Source organism: Agelaius tricolor, unplaced genomic scaffold (assembly GCF_023055355.1).
Source record: "Agelaius tricolor isolate 1412-34295 unplaced genomic scaffold, bAgeTri1.0.p SCAF_13, whole genome shotgun sequence".
Lineage (NCBI taxonomy): Eukaryota > Metazoa > Chordata > Aves > Passeriformes > Icteridae > Agelaius > Agelaius tricolor.
The window spans coordinates 15146913-15169643 of NW_027269273.1; the positions used below are offsets into that span (position 1 = coordinate 15146913).

The 22731-nt window shown below is 36.4% G+C and overlaps 1 protein-coding gene across 4 annotated transcripts in view; it reads right to left on the bottom strand.

The window, feature by feature from the left end:
* LRMDA (leucine rich melanocyte differentiation associated) overlaps nucleotides 1-22731 on the bottom strand; it is a 632726-nt gene that overhangs the window by 249683 nt on the left and 360312 nt on the right. For all 4 annotated transcript variants that reach the window (XM_071438840.1, XM_071438838.1, XM_071438837.1 and 1 more), the window contains exons 3-4: nucleotides 16388-16519; nucleotides 6144-6278 (exon numbers count right to left, since the gene is read on the bottom strand). In XM_071438840.1, the coding sequence (XP_071294941.1) occupies nucleotides 6144-6278; nucleotides 16388-16519 (267 nt within the window). The remainder of the gene's footprint in view (nucleotides 1-6143; nucleotides 6279-16387; nucleotides 16520-22731) is intronic.

The following is a 22731-nucleotide window of genomic DNA, read 5'->3' on the forward strand; positions in this document are numbered from 1 at the left end:
GACTATTATCAAACACCAATGGCTGCAGAAAAAGACAGCTACTAATAACACAGAACACAGCCATCATAAAATACTTTATGGCAGGCACTGGGACCCATAAATTGCATGACACATTGCACCTGTTTCAGACTTGTAAAATCACTAGTTAAAAGCATGCTGGTTAATGAAGAAAGATCCATCTACTAAATTCTACATTTAGTTTAAAAAGGTTCAATTAGATTAGAAGTTGGGGGACAGGATCTTCCTATTCCCCTTTCCCCTTTCTTTTTCTTAATAATTTTAAAACTTAGCCCTGCTCCATGTGTTCTGAAACGGCTGTTACTGGGTTTTCACACCTTTGTTGTGGTGTGAAAAAAGGTTATTATCTTCAGTGATGAGGATAAAGGTGAGATTCAAAGAGAGAAAAGGAAAAATTAGACACACCAGGAAGGTGCTTACAGATCCACTTATCATTGCCTGTAAACTGATCATCTAATTCCTAATGGATTAAAGAAATTATTTATTTAAGTTCCACCTTCTTTTGTTCAGAATCATCTCCCCCATCTTGCCTCTTGGCATGGGTGCCATCAGTCACATGAAAATAAGCTCATAACAGGTGTTCATCATACCAACAGGACCACTGAGATATGGAAAACCACTTCAGAATATAAAATTCCATGTTATTTACATCTTAGTTTAGTAAAAATTACAATAAAGATTAACAATTCATTTACCAATTTGGTATGGGCTGCATGCAATAAACATCATTTTAAGACTTTTCATACAGACCTGCCAGGATATTGGAAAAAAGGCATATTTGCAAACCATTCTGCTGAACCTTTAGTCAAAGACTATTGTATTACGAGATTCTGTATAGTATTCCAGTCTGTCCTATAATTAACAAAAACTGGAACATAAAACTGCACTATATGCATCAATATTTAATTAAAAAACAAAACCTGCTGTGAAATATTGAGAAATATCTGCCCACAAGAATGCAGAAGTATCCAGCTCTACCTGTATCACACCAGCTTTGTTTCAGAAAGTGTTTACTTTCATTTTTCTGTTTTCTGTGCTATTATATTTCCTTTTCTTAACAATCACAGAACATAAATAATATGCCTACTTCAAACTTTGAAGGACTGATTATGCTCTCAGTTACATTATTATAAACTAGAAAAAATAAGTAATCTACTAAGCATGTAAAAGGGGAAAGACAAAAAAAAAGAAATCAGAAGAATTGAAACACGTTTATGACAGTGAACTAGTGTCATAAACACTATGTTCTGTGATTGTTTCCTCTGCACCCCCAAAAAATGTACCCTTCTACCTCCAAACAGCATATAGCTGGCTATGGAATTTCTTCTCTAACCAAAACATTTGTTAAATACACAGATAAGGAAGACAGGTCATAAACTTAAACCAGCATCTTCCAGAAGAGAGGGCAGGATGTTGGCATGAAGTTTGTTAGAGGATCACATCAGACCCTGAGCAGCCTTGGCACTGTTTGCTGATGACCATGTAATTCTGAGGGGCTTGCAAGTCACGCAGAAATCCACACCACCTCCCAATATTTTAACACACTCTGCTCTTCTTCAGAGTAACAAACAACTCTGTGAATTAGAAAAATATTTCTCTATCCGTGTAACAGTAATTATAGTTTCGCCTTGATTTACAGTGTTAGTACAGACAAATTAGGTTATTATGGACTTCGATTTAGTTGGGTGAACAAAAACATGGTAATTGTTCTTGCTCATGAACCCTTCCAGTGGCTAGTCTCAGATGGACCTTGTGTGGCCATTTGATGTCTTTCAAGCACACTTTTCCTTCCAGGTACCGGTGAGATGACAAGGCTTCACTCAAACACTGAAGTAGCACAGGTTCATAGATTATACAGATGTAAGGGAATATCCTATTCATCTAATTAAGTTCATAAAGAACATATAAAGAATGACCACAGACTTCAATCCCTCCTGCTTAAAGAGAGCCTCAACAATAAGTTCACTGGTACTCATCATTATTTATTAACATTATTTTTATTACAGAGTGACGACTTCTAGTCTGGTACTACTTAATGAATATATATATTTATATCACTATCCAAATACAAGACTATTTAAAATAGAAAAGCAAATTCTGTAGCAATTTTTAAAAAAATAAATAAAACAAAACTACAATAAAATAAAATGAAACTGCAAGAACACTGAAAATGCTATAAGACCCGTAATTTCTCACAACCAAAATTGTGGGATGGGAATAGCAGTTTTAGCTTGAAAAGTTAATCCATACAAAACACATGCACTTCCTTTCTTGCTGTTATATCTTAAGAGGACTTCATAAGGTTATCATCATTTGCTCCCCCAGCCAAAGATAGCATATCTAGTACATGTACTTTTAAGCTAATTTAAAATAAACTCCAGCATTTGTTTCCACTTGCCCTTGTTTCCATGTCAACAGCATTTAATGAATGCATCATTCCAGGAAATGTCAATAAGGAGCAAAGAAGAATGAACAAGCACTGAGAACTTCACACATGGCACAAATTCTTCACAATCATATCACTTTAATGAAAATAGGTGAGGTCACCTGCAGAATTCACAAATGCTTTGTAATACGTTGTGACCCAGATGATTTTTCACAGTTCACTAACACCACGTTTGAAGTTTTCTCTGCAAACAATACACCCACAGGACTGACCAACTGTGAGTACAACAGAAGCAACCAGCAATTACTGTGTTGACTTCTGCTACTTTGATCTCTGGGTCATGACCTTTGTTTTCCTGCAATCTTCAAAGCAGAGATTGGAGACTAGGTTATTTTAGAGGACACTGTTTGGCAACCTATTTTTCTGTGTTTCTTGCTTCCTATTGTAGCCAAAAGTTTTTAAATTTTCCTATCACCATTACATATTGGATATTCTGCTTTCCCTTGCCCTCAACACCAAAATATACCTTTGCAAAATATTAACCCAAATATAGAAAGCTTCAAAAACAAGATAAAGAGAACTTAAAGATTATTTTTAATAGTAAGAAACTAAAGCCATCATAACAAGGATGGAAAAAACCAGGAGTCTTTAAAATGAACCAAACAGGTTTGCTTATAAAAATATCACAGAAGGGAACTTTCCATTTTCATTTTTTTGTCCAAGCAAAAATTCCAATAACCCAGAGATTTTTTCATCAATTTGTTCTCCTACACATTTTAAATGTAAGAAGGAATAGCAGGGATGGCAAAAAAAAACTTTTCTTCTTCCCTAAAAAAATCTCATTCAAAAGTTGCTATAGCTCTTAGACAAAAAATAACTACTTTGAGAAAAAAAAAAAAAACCAAACAGAATAATATTTCAGCATAAAATGTAGTTTTAATGTAAGACTATAAAAGAGCTCTAGTAATGAAATGATAAAAATGGTACATCAATGGATCACCTGAAGAACTAGATCATAATTTCTTGACCAAAAGCATACTTTTTTCTATTTTTCAAGTATTTTTGATAAAACCTAATAGTTTTTAAAATAAATAATATTACTTTTAACCTCTGTTTTTATGATCATCGTGAATTACTGGACCTTGAATTTTTAAAAAATTATTTTCCACATTTTTTAACATTAAGATTTTGGGGGGTTAACAGATCTTTTCAGTTTGTTGGAATTAGAAGATTAAGTAAAGCTTTGATTTCTAGCACCTTTCCCTTTCTGGTTGAGGAATTAAATAGCCTGAACTCTAATTGAACTCAGTAGGAACAAAATTAAAGCTCAATGAAAAATGAAGCTCTGGTTCCAATGGTCACTGCAAAAAATTTACAAAAAGAAATTCCCATTCAGAACAAAACAAAGCTAGTTGTAGTTATGGAGAAGTACAATGTTTGCATAATTCAAGTTTTTACATAATTCAGCTTCACGTGAATATAATCTTGTGATGGTTTCTGATAAATTTCTAAAAAAAAATCTTAGGGAAAAAAAGCTATTTCAAACCATTAAAAATGCTGAAAATGGAAGACAAAAGTTGTGTTCAAGATGCTTCAGAATGCATATCAAAAATGCTGGATTAGCTACTCAGAGTAAAATTAGAAGAGTACTTGTAATCAGTTCCACCATGTAGGTGATATATATTCCCCTAAAGATAGGCAAATAGATCAATTGATTGATCCATGGTTTGGGGTTTTGAGTCTAATGCTGTCTAGCAAATACATTTCATATAATGCAACAAATAATAATGGAAAAGGATCAGGAAACTTTCATTATAGCAGCAGAACCATAAATCATTCAACTAATTAGAAGCTCATTCTTCTTGCTTAAAAGTACTTCAATCAACCTAGCTTATATGGAAAAAAACATCCAGGGTTTTGAAAAATTGAGAGGAAATAAAATGGAAGCAATGTTGCAGTTTCCAGCAAATACATAAATAGAATCCCTTCACACTTGGACATCGTGGTTTACCATGATGTGACCTGAAACTACCTTGACCTCTCTGAAATCAACATTTTTGCATTGAAATGAAACAAGGGACGTGCTTGTTTTGATGTATGGCTCTGTGACATATTATAAATATTACATCACATAACCACAGAGGATGTCAATCAATAAGAAATTTTTTTCAGAGAGCACTAAATGAACCATGGGTTCTTGCCTCTGAATGGCTCCTTTAACATATTACTTTTGCTTAAATGATTAATAGGAGACATATTGTCAGAAAACATACTTAAAGTGAAAAACAGTAAACTGTAGAAATATCATTCATTTTTTAAGCAATTTTCTAGAGCACATGTCACATAAATTTACATAGAGACAGCACTATTATAGTCTTGTAAGCTGGATAGTAGGCATACCTTCCACTTAAGTGTGAAAGCAATGGGAAAATATTTTATTAAACCTAGGCTGCTCCACTCCGTGAAAACTAAAATGCTAAGCTGGATTCAAAACTGGAATCATTAAAAGGTGAAAGTGTGACAACCTAGAAATCCTTCTCAAAAATTTGAAACAAACTACAAAGTATATGTGCACATCTGGGACAGTTGTGCTGCTGCTTAACCTTCACCATTTCTGAATGCAATGAATTCAACCCCATAAATTCCCCATAAAACTGCTTTTAGTCTCCTCAACTTTGTATTGTTTTATCCTAACTCCTAGAGCACAGGTTGGATTACCTGAAGATAAGATCAGAGTTATATAATGAACTCTGAACACTGTGGAAGATGCTAACAAAAAGCAAGCTCAGGCTCTGCAAGGCAAGGTGACCAGCACTGCTTGGCTGTGGCTTGCCTCCAAATGCCCTTCAGAGACAATGTGAAAAACGCCAGCACACAAGGACTGAAATAATGCCTCAGGTGGTAGCAAGGAAAAATACATCTAATGCCTCTTTTTTTCCTGCATAACCAGTGTCTCACCTGTGTTAATGTTGTAGCTTTGAAAATTACATCACTTAGCAGGCATTCCCTAAGTTATGGATCTATATTCATAACTATCATCAGTTATGAGTATAGGGGTTTCTGGGGTTTTTTTTAAATAATCCTTAGAATTTTTTGCAACATTTCAATTGGACTTACAGCATTTTATCAAGTCTCCATATTAAATTTCAGATGACCTCTTGTGTAAGCTAGCTCGCTGACATTGCATTATAAAGATAGTTTGGGGTTTTTTTTTATTAGAATATAACTGCTCTGAGTGGAGCAGCACAATATAGGAGCAGTCATTTATTCTGTGTTAACAGTGGCTTGATAACTACAGTAGAAGTAACTTAGCATCATATCAAACATGAGCAGAAGACAAGGCAACTGGCTATCCCAGTGGAGTGATTTTTTCTTTTCTTTTTTTTTATTGCCTTTCATCCTTAGTGTATGCAAACCTTGCCTTATCTTGGCCTTAAAGAAGGAAATGCCTTGAATAGGGGTGTATGAATACTCACATTCAGGAAATCCTGTGCACACCTGCTCAACTCAGGCGTGTGCTATAGAGCACTGAAATGTCTCTTGGAACAGGGTTCCTGAGTATGATCTCACTGAAATGGAGGCCACTCAAACTCCCAGGTGTTTCATGGCAGGACATTACAATGCTTTCAGAATAGAGTAGGTGTTTGTTTGAGACTCTGGGTTGATTTTAGTTTAGTATTTTTCCAGTAGTAAAACAAAACTTTCATGCTTTATCACATCCACAAATGAAAACACTAACCTGTATCTCTGGTAGTCATCTTCATCCTTTTCTTTGCAGACCAGTTCATTTGGGCAAGCAATGTTTCCAAGCAAACTGAGATACTGTAGTGAGGGCACAACTTCAGCCAAATGGTCCAAAAGGCTTTCTAATTCTGTTATGTGTCAAAGGTAGTGGGTTAAGGCTTCAATGACATTAATGAAAAAAGCATTTGGAGTTGCATCACTGCTGATTTAAACATACATTTCAATAACTGACAATCAAATTTAGTATGGCATTCAGGAAAATGTCACATTAATTGTTCCAAGGGCAAACAGGGATAAACTTCAGTCAGTTTTTTGGCATGGAATGAAAGAATTGGGCTGTTTTGTCATTCTTTTCTCTGCCTTTCTTTCCTAGGTGGTTCACTACAAAACATTAAAACTTTGACAAAATGATGGATGCTGTGTGGTAAAATGGCTAGCAATTGCTGGAGCCATGAAACTTTTCCAGCATGGAAACAAACAGTTAGTTTCACAGCACATTCATCACTAATATATTCAGTCCACTGGAAAATGAGTTTAAAAAAAAAGAAAAAGAAAAGGAAAAAAGTCAAACCACAACAACCCAGGTTCACTCCCAGCATATAAACGCTTTGAGTGTCACAGCAACACATTTGTAACTACTCAATTAGGATGTGCCAATTAATGCTTTACTAAGTGCAACTTAAAGACTTCAGTGTTACAAATACTTTATATGTGAAGTTTTAAAGTCTTGTAAAGCATAAAATTTTTCATTAAAAGAGCCTCTTATTTTGATGCTCATGAGGCTTTTTAACTTAACTGTATTTCTGGGAACATAAATAAGAAGGGTACACCTTCATTATTGTAAACCTGAATAAAACAAACAAGAAAACAAAGGTTAAACTGTCTTTAACCACTGCAGTACTGGAAATCACATGTTAGGATTAAGCCTAACAACAATATTCAACTATTTTCACCTCAATTTGTTAATTGATCCAATAACTATTTTGTTGTTATGGCCTAGTATGACAATCTCTAAGACTTGAAATATACATTCTAATTTACTTCAATTTATATACAAAGATGTCGCTGTGATTCTCAAAAAATAAGTCATGCATGTGTGTGTGAAAGCTTTCCAATATTTAAAGATCAGCTGACTTAAACAAAAGTAATAATTAGGCAAAACCATTAAAGGATATTTCATTGCTGTTCTTATTCCTTCCTGCTGTTAAAGACAAACTATTGTTTTAAGTTCTCAGTTCACTTTTGTTGCTATCATTTATACTTGATTTATGTGTTTCTGTTATCTTTGTTATTTTTAGCTGATGGAATTTACTTCATTTCTTCACCCCAATATCTTAAGGGCAACAGAAGCAATACAGAATGGAGAAAACAGCTTCATTGTTAAAAATGTGGTCCATGTTTTGTAAGCCTGAAATTTTAGTTTATTTCCAAACACACATGAAGATCATGCCAACAATTACTAATCCTAATATATAAAAATCAATGTATCTACACCCATAGTCAGTGGTCTGTTCCATAAAAGCTAAAGAGTCATACTTAAATATTTTGTATGGGTGAGGAAAATGAAGGTTTGAAATAAGATCTACTAATTAATTGAAAAGATCAGAATGCTAACTTTTAATTTGACTAAGCCACATTACAGAATGTTTTATACTAGTAATTAATCTACCAAACCCCAAGAAAAAAATATCTTTTTGTAGCACCATATGATTTGTTAGCTAGGATGAATTACCAATCCAAACTTGTTGCTCATTTTCATATGTGGACCTTAAGTTCACACATAAACATTTTCATGGCTCTTTGAGGAAGTATGTGACTGTGATGGGAAACTCACAAACTGTTTTTCCACACATGTTCAAGTGTGGAAAAGGCTTTTTAAAAGTTTCCGAAGGCTGTTAGAGAAGTGCTTGAACCTGGCACCCTCCCTCAGCCAGGAGCAACACTTAATTTCTCCCAGCATTGCTTAAGTTGCAAAATGGCTCCTCAAGAGAAATAGTTTATTATTACAAAAGACAGTTATTGCCATAACAGCAATCACACACAGGAGATTAGCTATTGCAAGGCTTTGATTATATCTGGTAATTTCCTATCAAAAGGAAAAAAAAAGCCATAAAAATAACACCCCAACAACAATAACAACAAAAAAAAAACCAAGTCATTCAAAATGCTTGCTTCTTTTATGGAGTAAACATGCAGGACTTTTGCTTGTCAGCAGAGGTATTCCTCGTGTAAAAGCTGTTCTCCCCAGAAGTTTGCTGAATGTGGAGCATGACATGTATTCTAACTCCCATCTGAACATGCAGCCTTCAAGGCAAATGCAAAACGTATTTAGAAATGTAATGAAAAGCAGTGTCAGCTTAGATATGCACAAAGTGTAAGACTACACCTCAAAAGCCTATGGAAAGCAAAAGAGAGACACACCACATTCACCAAGAATTTCACGTCAATAACAGGAGGTGATAATCTGCATTTCAAAAATCTACATCTCCCAAATTTGGAAGTTAGTGTCTATATTCTAATATCTCATATCTTAACCCTGAGCATTTATTTTCAGATGCAAAAACACCCCCTAAAAAGTATCTCATACAAGAGAATTAGCAATTATATCATAAATAAAATAATTAATTTTTCTCTTCTTTAGGACTTAGATATCTTTTCTTATCCCTCTTAAAAACAAAATGCAAGGTACAGATTGATTCTCCAAGAAGTCCTATTCTCCTAACACCGCAGTTATTTATTTTTTCCAAAGCATGTACAAAAAACCCCCAAAAAACTACATCTGTTAAAATTCTCATGATTAAGTATTTCTCAGAGATGACTCATAAGTCATGGTGCACTTCTAGTGTAGTGTTCAGTTAATTAGCATGTCAAATACTTATTTAAATCACAATACTGCAACTATATGATGCCACCAAAAGCATTATGTCTTTCTAAAACAATGCTAGGAAAATATGGAGAGAGAAAATCAAAGCAAATTTGAAAATTTATTGCCAGCTTCCTTTTTATGGTTTATTGTTGCAGTCCAAGCAGTGCCATATTGGTGCAATCAGAGCCAAAGAGCTGCAAAACCCTGCTGTGCCACTTCTAAGACCAATTTCAGCTCCATTCTCTCCAAAAAAGAAAACCCACAATTAAATCCATTCACAGTGCTAGTGAAAATGTATTTATTTATTTAGAGCTTTGTAAAAATAGTTCTGGACTGATCTGTCTAAAGTCAGTGTCACTGATCACCAGGTGAATTTGTAACAGTGATGCCAACACTTACACTATAGTTTACTGTTTGAAAAATGGTTTAAAGTACTGCTGTTGAGATAATTAAAAAGCCTTAGTGTAGTAATCCATCTCCTAATTCAAGTGCCATCATTACCCGTCTATTAATGCCTCTTTTTCTAACAGACATCAAACAAAAGAAAAAACTGTAACAATTAAAATTTTAAAATCATCAGCTCTACAGCTCAAAAGCTATAATATTCTCAGGAATTATACAACAATGGTTTCCTCCAAAAATGTAACTTGGTCTTCAGGAACAATTAGCAGAAATACACTGGACATACTTTAAAATTTCATCCAAAAGACCGTACTAGTTTTAAATTAGGGAAGCATTTAAAAGAACTGAGCATCTCTCACAGATGAACTTTTAAAGCCTCTTCAGACTGTTACAATGTGCGTACCACACATGCATATTTAGACTGTTCACAAGCAGACATACACACCAAAAATATCTTACAAATAGGCATGTTCTGACTCGCCTGTTTTCACCCTCTCTCTCATACTCAATACCACTGTTTTTGAGGTTGTCCCAAAGGCAGGAAGAACAAGCAAAAGCCCAAAGCACATGATGTGTCTTCTGTCTCTGGCTAAGAATTAACTGTCTGTGCAAGCTTGTAGCATTTTCATTTGTTTATTTTGCAGAAAATCTTGTAGCCTGGACTAAAATTCTAGTGGCTAGCCAGGACTATGTCCCCTTTCAAACCATTCAAAGATTAGTTCCCAGGGAATATTACATTTGCACAAGGACAAAGTTTTGAACTGTGAGTGGATAGTGCCACTTGACTTAGTTTTAGGAGAACCTCACAAGCAGGGACAGTCATTCTGATGCTAAGCTATGTCTTTTGACAGCAAGCATAGTGAAAGACTATTCTGTTAAACTTCCAAGAGGTTGAGTGGATTCACACAGAAACTACTGCATGACATCTTACGAGTTCCTCTATTCCAGACTTCTGTGTTCTTCTATATTCTTTAGCTGTGTCTTTTCTGCAAATTTCCAGGGCAGACACAGTGCATGAACCCTCTATGGAGAGTAATAGAAAGATCAGATGCTTTAGGTACTGAGCACTAATGCTGGCCATCCCCAAACACCAGAGCATTTCTTCCTTCCTTACAAGTATTATTGGTATAACCATATTCACACTTGTTCTTGGGAAAAACTGCAGGTCAAACCCATGCAGAAACATAATCTATGCTACATCTCTAAATTAATTTATTCTGTCTAAAAAAACTTATCCACTTCCTATGTCACAATACAATTACTTTTTACATATAGTTTGACATATGCAAGAGAATCTGGAATTTCTGTCTGTTGACTTTTTGTCTGCTAGCAATTCTTTTTACTAGTCACACACTCAAATACAGAAAAGTAACCACTCTTGTTCTCTCTCGCAGTGCTTTCCAAGTTGCTCCACCATTATCTTTCAAAAAGTCATTCCACTTCCCCAAAAGAGTTGCAGGAGAACTTTCCATGTTAATGAACTTCATTGACTACAGCTTTTGGAAGTTCTTGGAAGAAAAGAGATACAGTAAAGAGCAATCAGCATACATTCAAAATATTTCTGAAATATGTACATGAGAATATCAGGAATATCATGCAGAATTCCAGATCATCACATAGAAAGTCCCCAAACTGTCATTCAAAAGTTTTCTGCCAACTAATCATCTGTCATGCAGTTGCTGCAATCAATCTAACATTAAAACAGCTGAATGACACTTCTATCAGAGTCACAAATGAGCAAGATACCTATACTTATTCCCAGCTGAAACATTTGCTTCAATTAAATTTATCACAAACATGATGTAGCAATCACAAGACGTTCCACACACAAATAGCCTTGAATCAGAAGTTACCAATTCTTCTCTGAATGCAGTATGAAAAGATCTTTGCCACCTGAACGCTTTTCCATTAGAATGTGCTAGGTCTTCAAGGTTGGATAACCACAGAAATAGCTTACAATATGCAAGTATACATCTCCCTCTTCTCTGTGTGCAATAGGATGTCACACACAGTCATTTGTATGCCACATTCTGGCTTGAACCCTATCTGGTAGGGAGATAGGACCTTGAGATAAGGCCTTGCTCACTGACTTTGAAACCACTTTGCTCAAGAAGAAAAAGGTGCAGAGTGGATGGTAATTAACTAAATCCATATACCTCATGGAGAGCTTCCTGCATACTGAATATATGGGAAAAAAATCCCATTCTGCCTACTGGAGCAGCATTAGTTTTCTTTATGTAACTGGAGTTGCCAGTGCTCTTAAAGGCATTTTAGAATCCCCATGGTTCCAAGGCTGCAGATTTGAAGACTACATTTCAATGTTATTAAATAACAAAGCATCACAAAGACAAAAATAAAGTAGCAGATCACTATTTTTAAAAAAGTTCTGATATCTGCAGCTCAACTCCTGCAAGCACAGCTGTAGAACAGCATAAGGAATCAGCTGGACTGTGGACTACTTCGCTCTTCCATAGATGTATGGAAGGTGCACAGAACACTTCTCCATGATGGCCTTCACATGACTTAATTTTTTTTTTTTTTTCAGAAAAACAATCTAGAAGAATCTTCTTTTCTAGAAGAAAGATTCTTGGCTCATTAGGTACACAAGTTCTCTAACAAGCCACACAGATTTCACTAAATCCACAGTTGTGGTGTGGAGAACTCAGAAGCCTCTGTGGGAGGAGTTCTGTACCACTTCAATTGTCTGTTTAGAGGGAATGGGGAACCATGCATAATAGGAGAAATTTTCTATCTTTAAAGTATTCACTCAACCTAAACACCAAGTCTTCAGCAGTTAATATAATGAGGTTCTGGTCAGACTAGGACTTCTGTGTCTTCAGGCACTTGAGGACAATTTAGGAACAAGCACAGAGGCAAAATAAACTACAATCTATATTTTTGGTGATAAGCAAATCTGTAAATATTAGAGATTACTATGAGACCTGTATGAAGACAAATTATTTTATTCCAGAAGTACTTACTGGTATGTCATTCAGTTGAGGTACTTAATACATGCTGCTGTCAAAGACTCAAGAACATATAATACCTAAATCTGAATCAGCTCCTCTTGCCATAAGAAATGCACATACTATTATGGACATTCTGCCCTGTTCTAGATTTCCCATGGTATGAAATTTTTTTTCCCCTAAACCTTTCAAAACCTAGAAATATAGTCAATTATAAAACCACAGAATATGTTCGTTTGAAGGGACCCACCAGAATGACTAAATTGAACTCCTGACCTTGCACAGGACATCCCCAAGAGTCACACCCTGTGTCTGAGAGCACTGTCCAACTGCTCCATGAGCTCTCTCAGGCTGGTGCTGTGACCTCTGCCCTGGGGAGCTGTTCCACTGCCCAGCTGAAGCCATTCCCTTGGGTCCTGTCACTGTCAGCACAGAGCAGAGATCAGTGCCTGCCCCTCCTCTTCCCCTCCTGAGGAAGCTGGGACTGCAGTGAGGTCTGCCCTCAGTCTCCTCCTGTCCAGGCTGAACAGACCAAGGGACCTGAGCTGCCATTCAGCTTCCTCTCAAGCCCTTCACCATCCCCATGGCCCTCCTCCCTTTGTGCTACATTTACATTCAACACCTTCTTCTCAAGAAATTTTAGTACCAGCTCCTCAAAAGTATATAGAATGTATGCTAAATATACAGCTTACTGGACTAAGGAGAGAAATGGAGCTTTACTACAAAGAATCACAGATCTGGTTCATTATCGGACTTGTCTGTTTAGAAATGAGGCCGTGAACAGCTTCTAATTTTCAGCATACAGGCATGTGTGTGTATATATATACACATACATATATATATATACACATATATACATATATATACGTACATATATATGTATATAATATATACATATATTTGACAAACTATCTTTTGATAGTTTGTCAAATTTTGAAGCTGCCCATTTGAGTAATTTTGACAAATAATATAAAGATTGAAATGTAAAGGAAATTAAAAAGTTCATACTATATTGTTCCATACTGATCCAGATCAGCACAGTGAAAAGGCACAAATCCTCACACTGCTATAACACCCACAGAGAAATAAATCTCTTTACAAGTTTCCTGACTGATTCGTAGTATCTAGTCAACACACTTAAAAGGAGAAATGAGGCTTCCCATTACAAGAATAGAGACTGCAGTCATAAGTCCTCCTCCAAAAGCAGCTTCCCATCTACCCCCATCCATCCTGATCTGCACTGCTTTCTGCTGTCCACTACGTGTGAGAAAGAAACTAAGATATGTTTCCCAAAGTAAATCAGACTTCTAAAAAAATAACCATACTATATACACGAAATAAAGCATGTTAGATACATAATCCAACACTGCACAGTGTTGCCAACTCTCCTTCAGGTATTTCCATTATACAGACTGCATTTTAAAAGACTTAAACAGATTATACATTACAGAAAATTTGAGCAATAACACATTTTTTGATTGTTATATTTTAATTTGCCTCTTCCACTTGTAGCAGAAAAATTGGTAGTGGCCTGACTGTAACTGAAATAGGCAACCAGAAGAAAAAAATACCAGGTGATTGTTCTTAGTCTTTGCCTGATTTAGAGATAAGCTTTCACATTTGTACAGTATCCAGACATTATGTTAGGAGGGCCCAAATGTTATTTACAGATGCAATGCCACACAATAAGTGAACCATGCAAAAGGAGTAGAAAGCTCTTATCAGAACTATCAAAACAGGATATGGATCAAAATGAAGCCAGAATAAAAGGGGAGAAGAGTACAGTTATATTAAGAGATACGCAGGAAAGCTCTCATATGTGTTCTAAAGTTTACATGCTAATCCAATTTTCAAAGGGGTCAGTTTGGCTTTTTGTTTATTTTCACCTCACTCTCACTCTCTCTATAAATATATTTATGTATACATGGCAATATTCCACCCACTGAAGTTTTATTTCAGATCAGTATTCTTTGATCTGTAATGCATTTCATTATCCTATTAAATGTACATTTTTTTTCTTAACATTTTTTGAAGAATTCTATAGAGAAATAATTCATTAAAAGTGATTCAAGTTCAAATAAGACCTTTTTCAAACACAGCATTAACATGGAGGAGAGGAATCTGGAAGGTCCCCATGCTTCTGTAGACTGATGTATCCTCCCTACAAGAGATCACTGCTCCCCAGGGCTCAGGATGTTAATGATGGACAGCAGGTAATTTTTCTTCTCTGGGCAGTTTGTATACAATAGGTGTTGCACAACTATTTCTGCAACTCCTCTATTAAGTTATTTGTAGCACACTACAAAATGCATATATTATTTCTACAACCTGGGTACCTCAATACTCTCAAAGCTCTAACTTCATAGTTTTTAGATTAAAAAAAAAAAAATCCCAGGACACATCAAATCCTTCTTACCGTGTTATCACTGACTTTGAGAGCTTACTCACTTGACAATACTATTCTAGTCTGTCTGTGGGACCAGCAGAAACTCTTTAAAGATTACTACTGACAGGTTAATTTTTTTCCCTCTGATTTTGTTCACTGAGTTAGTATTCAGTACCTCTGCGCTCCTTTTGGGAAGTGTGAAACTCCTCCAGGACTGCTGCCCATAGGACAAATATACTTACGTGCTTTTTGGTCTTGTGGCTACATGCACACTTCATGGTTTGCAAGTGGCATCACCACAACAACAATGTTCTTGTACATTCATCACGAGTTCAGATTGCACCATTGCAGCAAACAACAAAACAATAAAACCAGTTACTCAAATCCAACCCATAATACCCTGTATTAACCATAAATCTAGCCAAATACCTAGTACAGTAATGATTGTTACTGTTCAAGAAACACTCTTGGCAAATTTCCACAGCTCCAAGAAAGACAGTTACTCTGCTGATTTTTATTTATTTATAGAGTCAAAAATAAGTGCAGAAATGGTAGAATCTGCAGTTATTTTTATTCCCCTCAGTAGGAGGATTTTGCTTTAGTAGGAGGTAAATTGTTCTCAGTTTACATTGTCTGTAATAAAAGCCTGCAGTTGAGCAGTCTTGTCCTCACACTGCAATTACAAGGCCAGGGCTTTAGTGGGCTGTGCTCTAAGACTCCACAGGCCTCCCTTGGCCTTCTGGCCACAGTGTGATCACCCTTCACTTTTGCAAAATCATACATTACACATCTTCAAATCTCCAGATGGGTCAAAGTCTGAGAAAATTATGGGATAATCGAGACTATGTGCATAGACTTTGCAGATAATTCGTTTTTACAGACCATTATCCGTAAGCCTACAGATGAGGGGCTCTGATCCAGCAGAGTATTAAGACAAATGTTGACATATTTATTCTTAATAAACAGAAATAGGCCCTAACTTTAGGCATATGGAGAAGTGACTGATTGGTTACAACTGGACTTAGCCATACATCAAAAGACTTTACCGTATTAGGACCTTGATTTGGAAAGCATTTTATGTGAATTTATACAGAACTGGAATACCAAGAGAGGGACATGCTTTTACAGCTGCAGTTGCACAGCAGCTAGCCAGCTGTGCATATTACCATATGAAAATAGAGAAAATCATTAAAATTATTATGTGGGTTCAATTAATTTTATCTTACTTTACTTTAATGCTTTAAGAGCTATTTAAAGTATTAAAACCTGAGAGCGTTTCACTGCACGCTCTATTCCACTAGAGGTCAGCCTGCAACAGAACCCCAAGCAAGCACAGGAACTGACTGCTGCACACGGGTAGCACTGACATTATTTTCTTTCTCTATTTTATCTATTAGAAAGATTTCTTGAGAGCCATAACTTAGATCTCTCACTAAAATGGAGCAACAGGAAGATATAATGGTGCATTTCATTTATGAATGACCTGTAATAAATTACTATGAAGTATTCCAGGTGCCAAACGAGAGAATGCTTTGTCGGCACATGAACTATATTTCACATACTTTAATTTGGCTGACACATAAAACTCATTTGACATTTTGCAGGTATTTCTTTGAAAGGATATTTGGTTCTTGTTGAGCGTTAAGGTATGGAGGTGGGGTAACCTGGGTAACAGAAGGTCATTTCCAAGTAGATTGTTGTCCAAGATCAGTTCTTCCAAGTAACTGAATGTTTTCAGTCCTTCTAGTGACCTGCAAACGACAAAGGCAACAGGAAAAATGATACTCCACTAAATCAGGGAGGCCATTATGAGCTGAAATAAATATTTTAACCTTCCCTTTCAGGAGTGGGAATAGTTTTGGTTTGGGCCTGTCAGAAGAGTGAATGACAAGCATTAGTGGCAAGGGGAGTGCTGGCACTGCAACACATCCTTCACATGCTGGCAGGATGAAGGATGCGGGTCACTTAGTGAGTAGCCAGGATCCAAAACAAAAGGCTTCAGATATGGGGCCTGCAGGATGAATTTGTCAATGTCTTGTGCCTTCAGGCACCCAGCCTCGCCTGACCCTAACCTCCATTCCCAAGATAAATAACTCTGTCACAGTTCACCTTCATTCCCTGGACACAAATTTAAGTTGTCATCCATCATTTCTGCCAAGAAATATCATACCCTGCTAACAATAATAAATACAACTTCAAGTATCATTTCTTAGTGGTTACCTTACATGCAATTTTAGGAACTGTAGAAAGAATTTTTCCCCCCTTTTTATTAACCTCTTAATTAGCTTCTTGAGTTCATGCAAACAAAATAAAATGTTCTCTACAGAATAAAATGCAGAATTACTCCTGACAGAAAAGGCATTTGCCTTCTTCCTTCTTGGAACTTACTGTCCCACTGTCAAAGGCACAGGTCACACTGCAGAGAGCAGCTTTAAAAAGGAGCATTTGACAACATGGTAGTGAAGATGATTACGTGTAAAGAAACAAGCTTCTGGAAGCATTCATCCCTCTCACAGCAAAGTACCAAAAAACCCCAAAAAAACTAAAAAAGAACATTTCATTACCTTGTTAAGGCATCTATTCCAAGCCTGATTCTTAATGCTTGCTCATTCCAACAGTAAAAACTCCCTACGTATTAATCAACTAAGACACGCGATATACAAAGCATAGGCACAGGCACGCATTCACAGCTCATTCACCTACCAGACACCTAAAGATATGCTGAGACTGCATGACTTGACAGCTGATCTACTATGCCTACCAGTGGGAAGATCATCACTGTATCTCCTGGCTGTTTTATAGAATGTGATGAATAAGGGAGATGCAGGTTATACTATTTATTCAGCTTCCAATGACATTTATACTGAGGGGATTTCCACACCCTCCCCCCAGCTTTTGGCAAAGATCGAAGTACAGCCAAGGTCCCTGTTAGAAAGTTCCACAGACACAATTACTGAAGGAAAACACATTTTTAGAAAAGGCAATTTAACATTCATCTGTGCAATGAAAACAAGATAGTGCTTTTGTAGCCAGAACCTACAGACCACTTATAGATCACACTAAGACAGCTCAAGCAACCAAAGAAACCCAGTGTGTGACCTTTACACTGGGTACTGCACGCTGAACTACAAATATTCAAGTAACATTTTTGCAACACTGCAACAGTATATTTCAGTCCAAGGATTCCAAAGTCTCTTGACTTGAAAGGGAGGGGAAACTATCATGCCATTTTGATGCTCAGCAGCTGGACCTGAAAAAATTTGCCACCTATACCCTATGGCATTTCTATATCGTTACAGTGCATTGATACTAGAATTTCTGAAGCTGAGAAAGTAAAGGCCTCTATATTACATTTTACTGAAATAATCACCACAGTAACAATCGCATGTTTTTCATGTGCCTTTAACCAACAGTTTTGGGAAAAAACCTTAATTCAGCCTACATCAACTGTTCACCAATAAAAGCTGTGCTAGCATGCTGCATTGAGCTAGCTGTTTCAGCAGAAGGTCACAACAGACCTGGTTTTGCCAAAGTCAAGATTTGAGGAGAAAGCATCTTAGTACTTTCCACCAAGTACCTTTAAAAGGCAAAGAAACTCGGAGGAAGTAGCAGTGAGTTTATCAAGCTGTTATGAGTTTTCATTTCAGTTTGACAAACCTAGTTTAGCAAATTCCCCTTAAATACTCTTTATTATATAAATAGTGGATTATTTCCAAACCTCACATTTCAATGTATGACTTTGACTTGCCAAAAGAGTTCAGAGAAGGCCACCTCCTTGTCAGCACCACAGAGCCTTATGGGATGTTAATAGGTCCTTTGTGAAAAAACACTGCTTGGGCTCTGGTCAGTGTCAGCATCAAAATACACATTGTTCTTGAGTTATGTTATGCAAATATAATACTCTTATCATGAGAATCAGCAAATGGTTGGCAACTGGCAAGGAGAAGAAAGCGCACATCCAAAACTGCTGCAGGGGAGGCATAAAACAAAATGACAAGCCATGAAGTGGGACAAAAGGCCTTGAAACACTAGAGGGAGTTGCCTATTGAAACAGCCTTTCTTTCACAACCCTGGGCTGAACACAAGGGTACTAGTTTCATAGATAAGCAGAGAAAATTGTGCGCAAATCTCCTTACACCTGTCTGGTTTTGATAATTTTTGCCATGTAATGTTATTAGCTGCTCAGTTAAAAAGGAGCCATGTTACACAGGGGGTTGCTTATAATTGCTGTTTTCATGTCATCAGAGCAGTGTGCACTTGGTGATTTAATCACCTAAATTCAGAGTCCAGGGAGATGGGAGGGGTTGCCACAGTACAGAGAGAGGGTGTAGCCATTAATATAAATTTACAGCCATATGTTGTTTTGCTATTCATGGATTTTTTTTTTTATCTTAAACTTCTGTTTAAGAAAAAAAAAAGGCACCAAAACAAAAATGGTAAGATGTGGCAAAAAAATAAAAAAGGCAAAAATGTGTTTGCCAGTGTTACTACCTACTGAATTCTATGCAACAATCTCCACCATCATTAAATATTAGGAAATACTTCCCAGCAGTTGTACTCCAAAGTGTAAAAGCTTTAAGTACAATCCACACAACTGGTTTTATGGTAGAAACTTCAGTAAGTCCCATAATTTCCATGAGCCTCAATTTCCCATCTGCAGATGGGGGATAAGAAAGGATTCTAATTGTAAATTCGTATGGAGAAAGTATTTTTGAGAATCTGAGACAGAAATCAGTACAAAATACTGTCATTTTTATTTTTAATGAGGTTGAGCAAGTAATATTAATGTACTCCAAGAATTTCCTTATGAGCCCATTACAAAAGAGGAGAGGAATGCCTATATATACACAACAGAGGAAGAAGGGTACAAGCAACCTAAGAAACGAGTATAAAAAGAGGGAAATCCCCTAAGAAAGAGAACCATCTAAAGGTAAATCTGTACTGTTTTCTCATAGTTCACAGCATAATAAAAATGTCTCCCCATGTTAGTATACTAAAACAAACACACAATCTCACCACAACAATGCAACCAGCACTGAAGGGCTGGTGGCAAGTAGCTGTTTCCCTTACTTTCAAAAGGCTAATAAACATCACTAAGGTGGATTGCCTGTTCCTTGTCCCTGCTCTAATGTCATGAAAGCTGCCCATTATCTCACCCGCAGGTACCATCTCAGTTACCTCATTGCAGGGCTCACACTCTGCTCCCAGAGGAGAGCAAGTGTTGCCAAGAGATTTCCACCGCAATTTTCAAAGTCACATCAAACCGACAAAACATCACAACGTATTCAGTGCCGCCTCATTCAAACAGAAAAAACTTTAAGTTTCCACTGTAATTAACCCTATCCTCGTTAAGATAATTATGATCAAGCTCCCTGTCACAGTTAATATCACAGCATCATTGCCTATGGCTCATGCTTTGCCCTCATTAGCTTACAAAAACACTGCGCTAAACAGGAAACTGACTCCCTCTGCAAAATGACTTAAGATGCTCTGTAAGTAGACAGTAAATAATCCTTTAGAATATAAAGGTCTCAGAAATGTCATTTTATCCAAGTCCTTCGGCTAATCAGTATGATTTCTTCCAGCTTTCTTTTCCATAATTCATTCATGGTTTATAACAAAGTTTTAATCATAAAGGAATGTCATGACAGAGATTTTATTTTTTTTTATGTATGTGTATGCATGGTAATTGTCAACTACACTATTTCATGTATCCCTCTGGCCTGACAGGGATTTGGTTACAATGAAAGTAAAGAGCAACTCTTCATTTTGGTAATATTTGACAATGAAAACATGAGATTTCATAAATGAAATAAAGCAGAAGACTTACAAGCAATAGACAAAACTTGGTACTCTGCAGTTGTCCTTGTTCAGAAAAACAAGCTGCTCAGAAGCATATGCTACAAAAGAAGAGTTGCTCACATTTTATCCCACCCCTTCATTAATAAGACAGCTGCCTCATACCTAATTGACTTTTTCCTCCTGTTTAACAGGAAAAGAGAGAGCAGTTAACAATATGCAAATGAGAGAGTTTGGGTTTAGCCTTGAAATTGATTTGCACTTTGTTGACAGGAGATAGCCATTAGCAGAAGTTAAAGATGGAGCTGTTACAAAACAAGAGCTTTTTAAAATACCTTTTCCTTATCTTTAATGTTTTAACAGATTACAGGAGAGCAGAATCAACATGAGAACCCTAGTACTAGATAATTTCAGTATTTAAATAGAAATGCAATTTCTATTTCTCCAGCACCTGCCAGCCAAGGACTACAAAGCATTTTTTTGCAAAACATTAATGAATTACTTTTCAAAAACCTGCTGAGCTTAAAATTCCATTTTGTAGTAAAGCAGAGAGAGGTTAAGTGACTAACAGAAGGTGACCTCCAGCAATTTTCCCAGAGACAAGAAATAACACCCAGAACTCCTGACTTCTAGAGTCCTTTGACTTAACCTCACCAAAAGAAAACAAAGCACAATAAAAAAATGGGGAGATATTTATATCTATATATATAGATAGATACATATGGAGAGAAGAAAAATAAATCAGGTGGAGAAAATACAAGTAAAGCATCCAAAAATGGCCTCTACTGTAGTCAAGAATAAAATATTTTTTTTGCCAATTTACTTAGTGATTTTACAGTTTCCTGCATGATAATAGAACCAAAAAGAAAACAAATGAAGTATTTAATGGACAGCTCTGACATGACTTCTGGACCAAGCCAGAACACACACACACACACACACACCAAAGCACCCAAGTGACAGCAAAGAGCCTCCAGGATCCAAAATTTGTAAAGCAAGAAATGCTTTTTTTTGCCTAATATCAGAAGAAATGTTAGTATTTTGCAGACTATCTAGAGGTAACATTTTGTATCACTTCCATCTTTCTGTTGGTAGATGGAAAATATCTGCAAGCAACTATTAGGGTAAAACTTGAGGCACAGCTGTGAATATGTTCAGCAAAAGAGAAATTAAAAGATATTAACAAGTACCATAATTAAATACCTGTGAAAAAGAGATCTCCAAAAGAAAAGATAAAATTTCTCTAATGAATTGGACATGCAATAAGTATCTTTTCAAATAATGGTCGTTCTTGACTTCTTCCAGACATAAAGAAAATAAATAGCATTCCCTCAATTTTCCCCCTTTCTCACCCTGAAGCATACAAAACTATGTGAGACACTCTATTACCAATGGAGCCTGGGATGAAAACATCTTTCACAACAATCTTAAACCAGAGTGATGTAAGCACATTGAAATGTTGGTGATTCAGAAAAACTCAGACCATTCATCTGTTCTTTTTTAGTCTTGTTCTAAGTCTTACACAGCAAATTCTATTGTGTAAAATAGGAAGCCCAAATTTCTAAACCCTCAGAAGCCACCACCCACCTCCAAGAAAACCCAAACAAAAGTAGAGTCAATAAACAGACAGACAAAAAGAGATGAGGTCTCCTGAATTCTAGATGTTACGTTTACAATATTTCACCAACATTCTTACCATTTATAAAAGAGAAATGCAGGTATTTCTTGAGAGAGGGATTTTGCTAATAAGTAGCAGTTACTCAAATGATGGCATTGTCTGAAAAGCAATAACGCAGATGCATCTCATCCATCTGTAGAAGCCCAGTTACTTACAACTCCTTACAGGCAGCAAGAAAAGATGGGCACTCCCAGAAGGTGAATCAGACCTTCAGGTGAGGCTCAATGAAGCACATCTGTTTGGGAAGGATGAACAGAGCCTATTTGTCAGAAATCTTGCAATGAAATTAAAAGAAACTGCAACATTAAGGTAAAAAAAAAAATGTAAGAGCCATGTCCTGTAGGAGTCCTTATTTACCTGGTGAAATAAACTACAAATCCTAATTACAGCTTTCAGGGGCTCAAAAAACATATCACAGTCAACCATTCAGTTGTTCAACCACCATTTTCTCACACCAAGACTCTACTTAAATTAAAAAAAAACCAA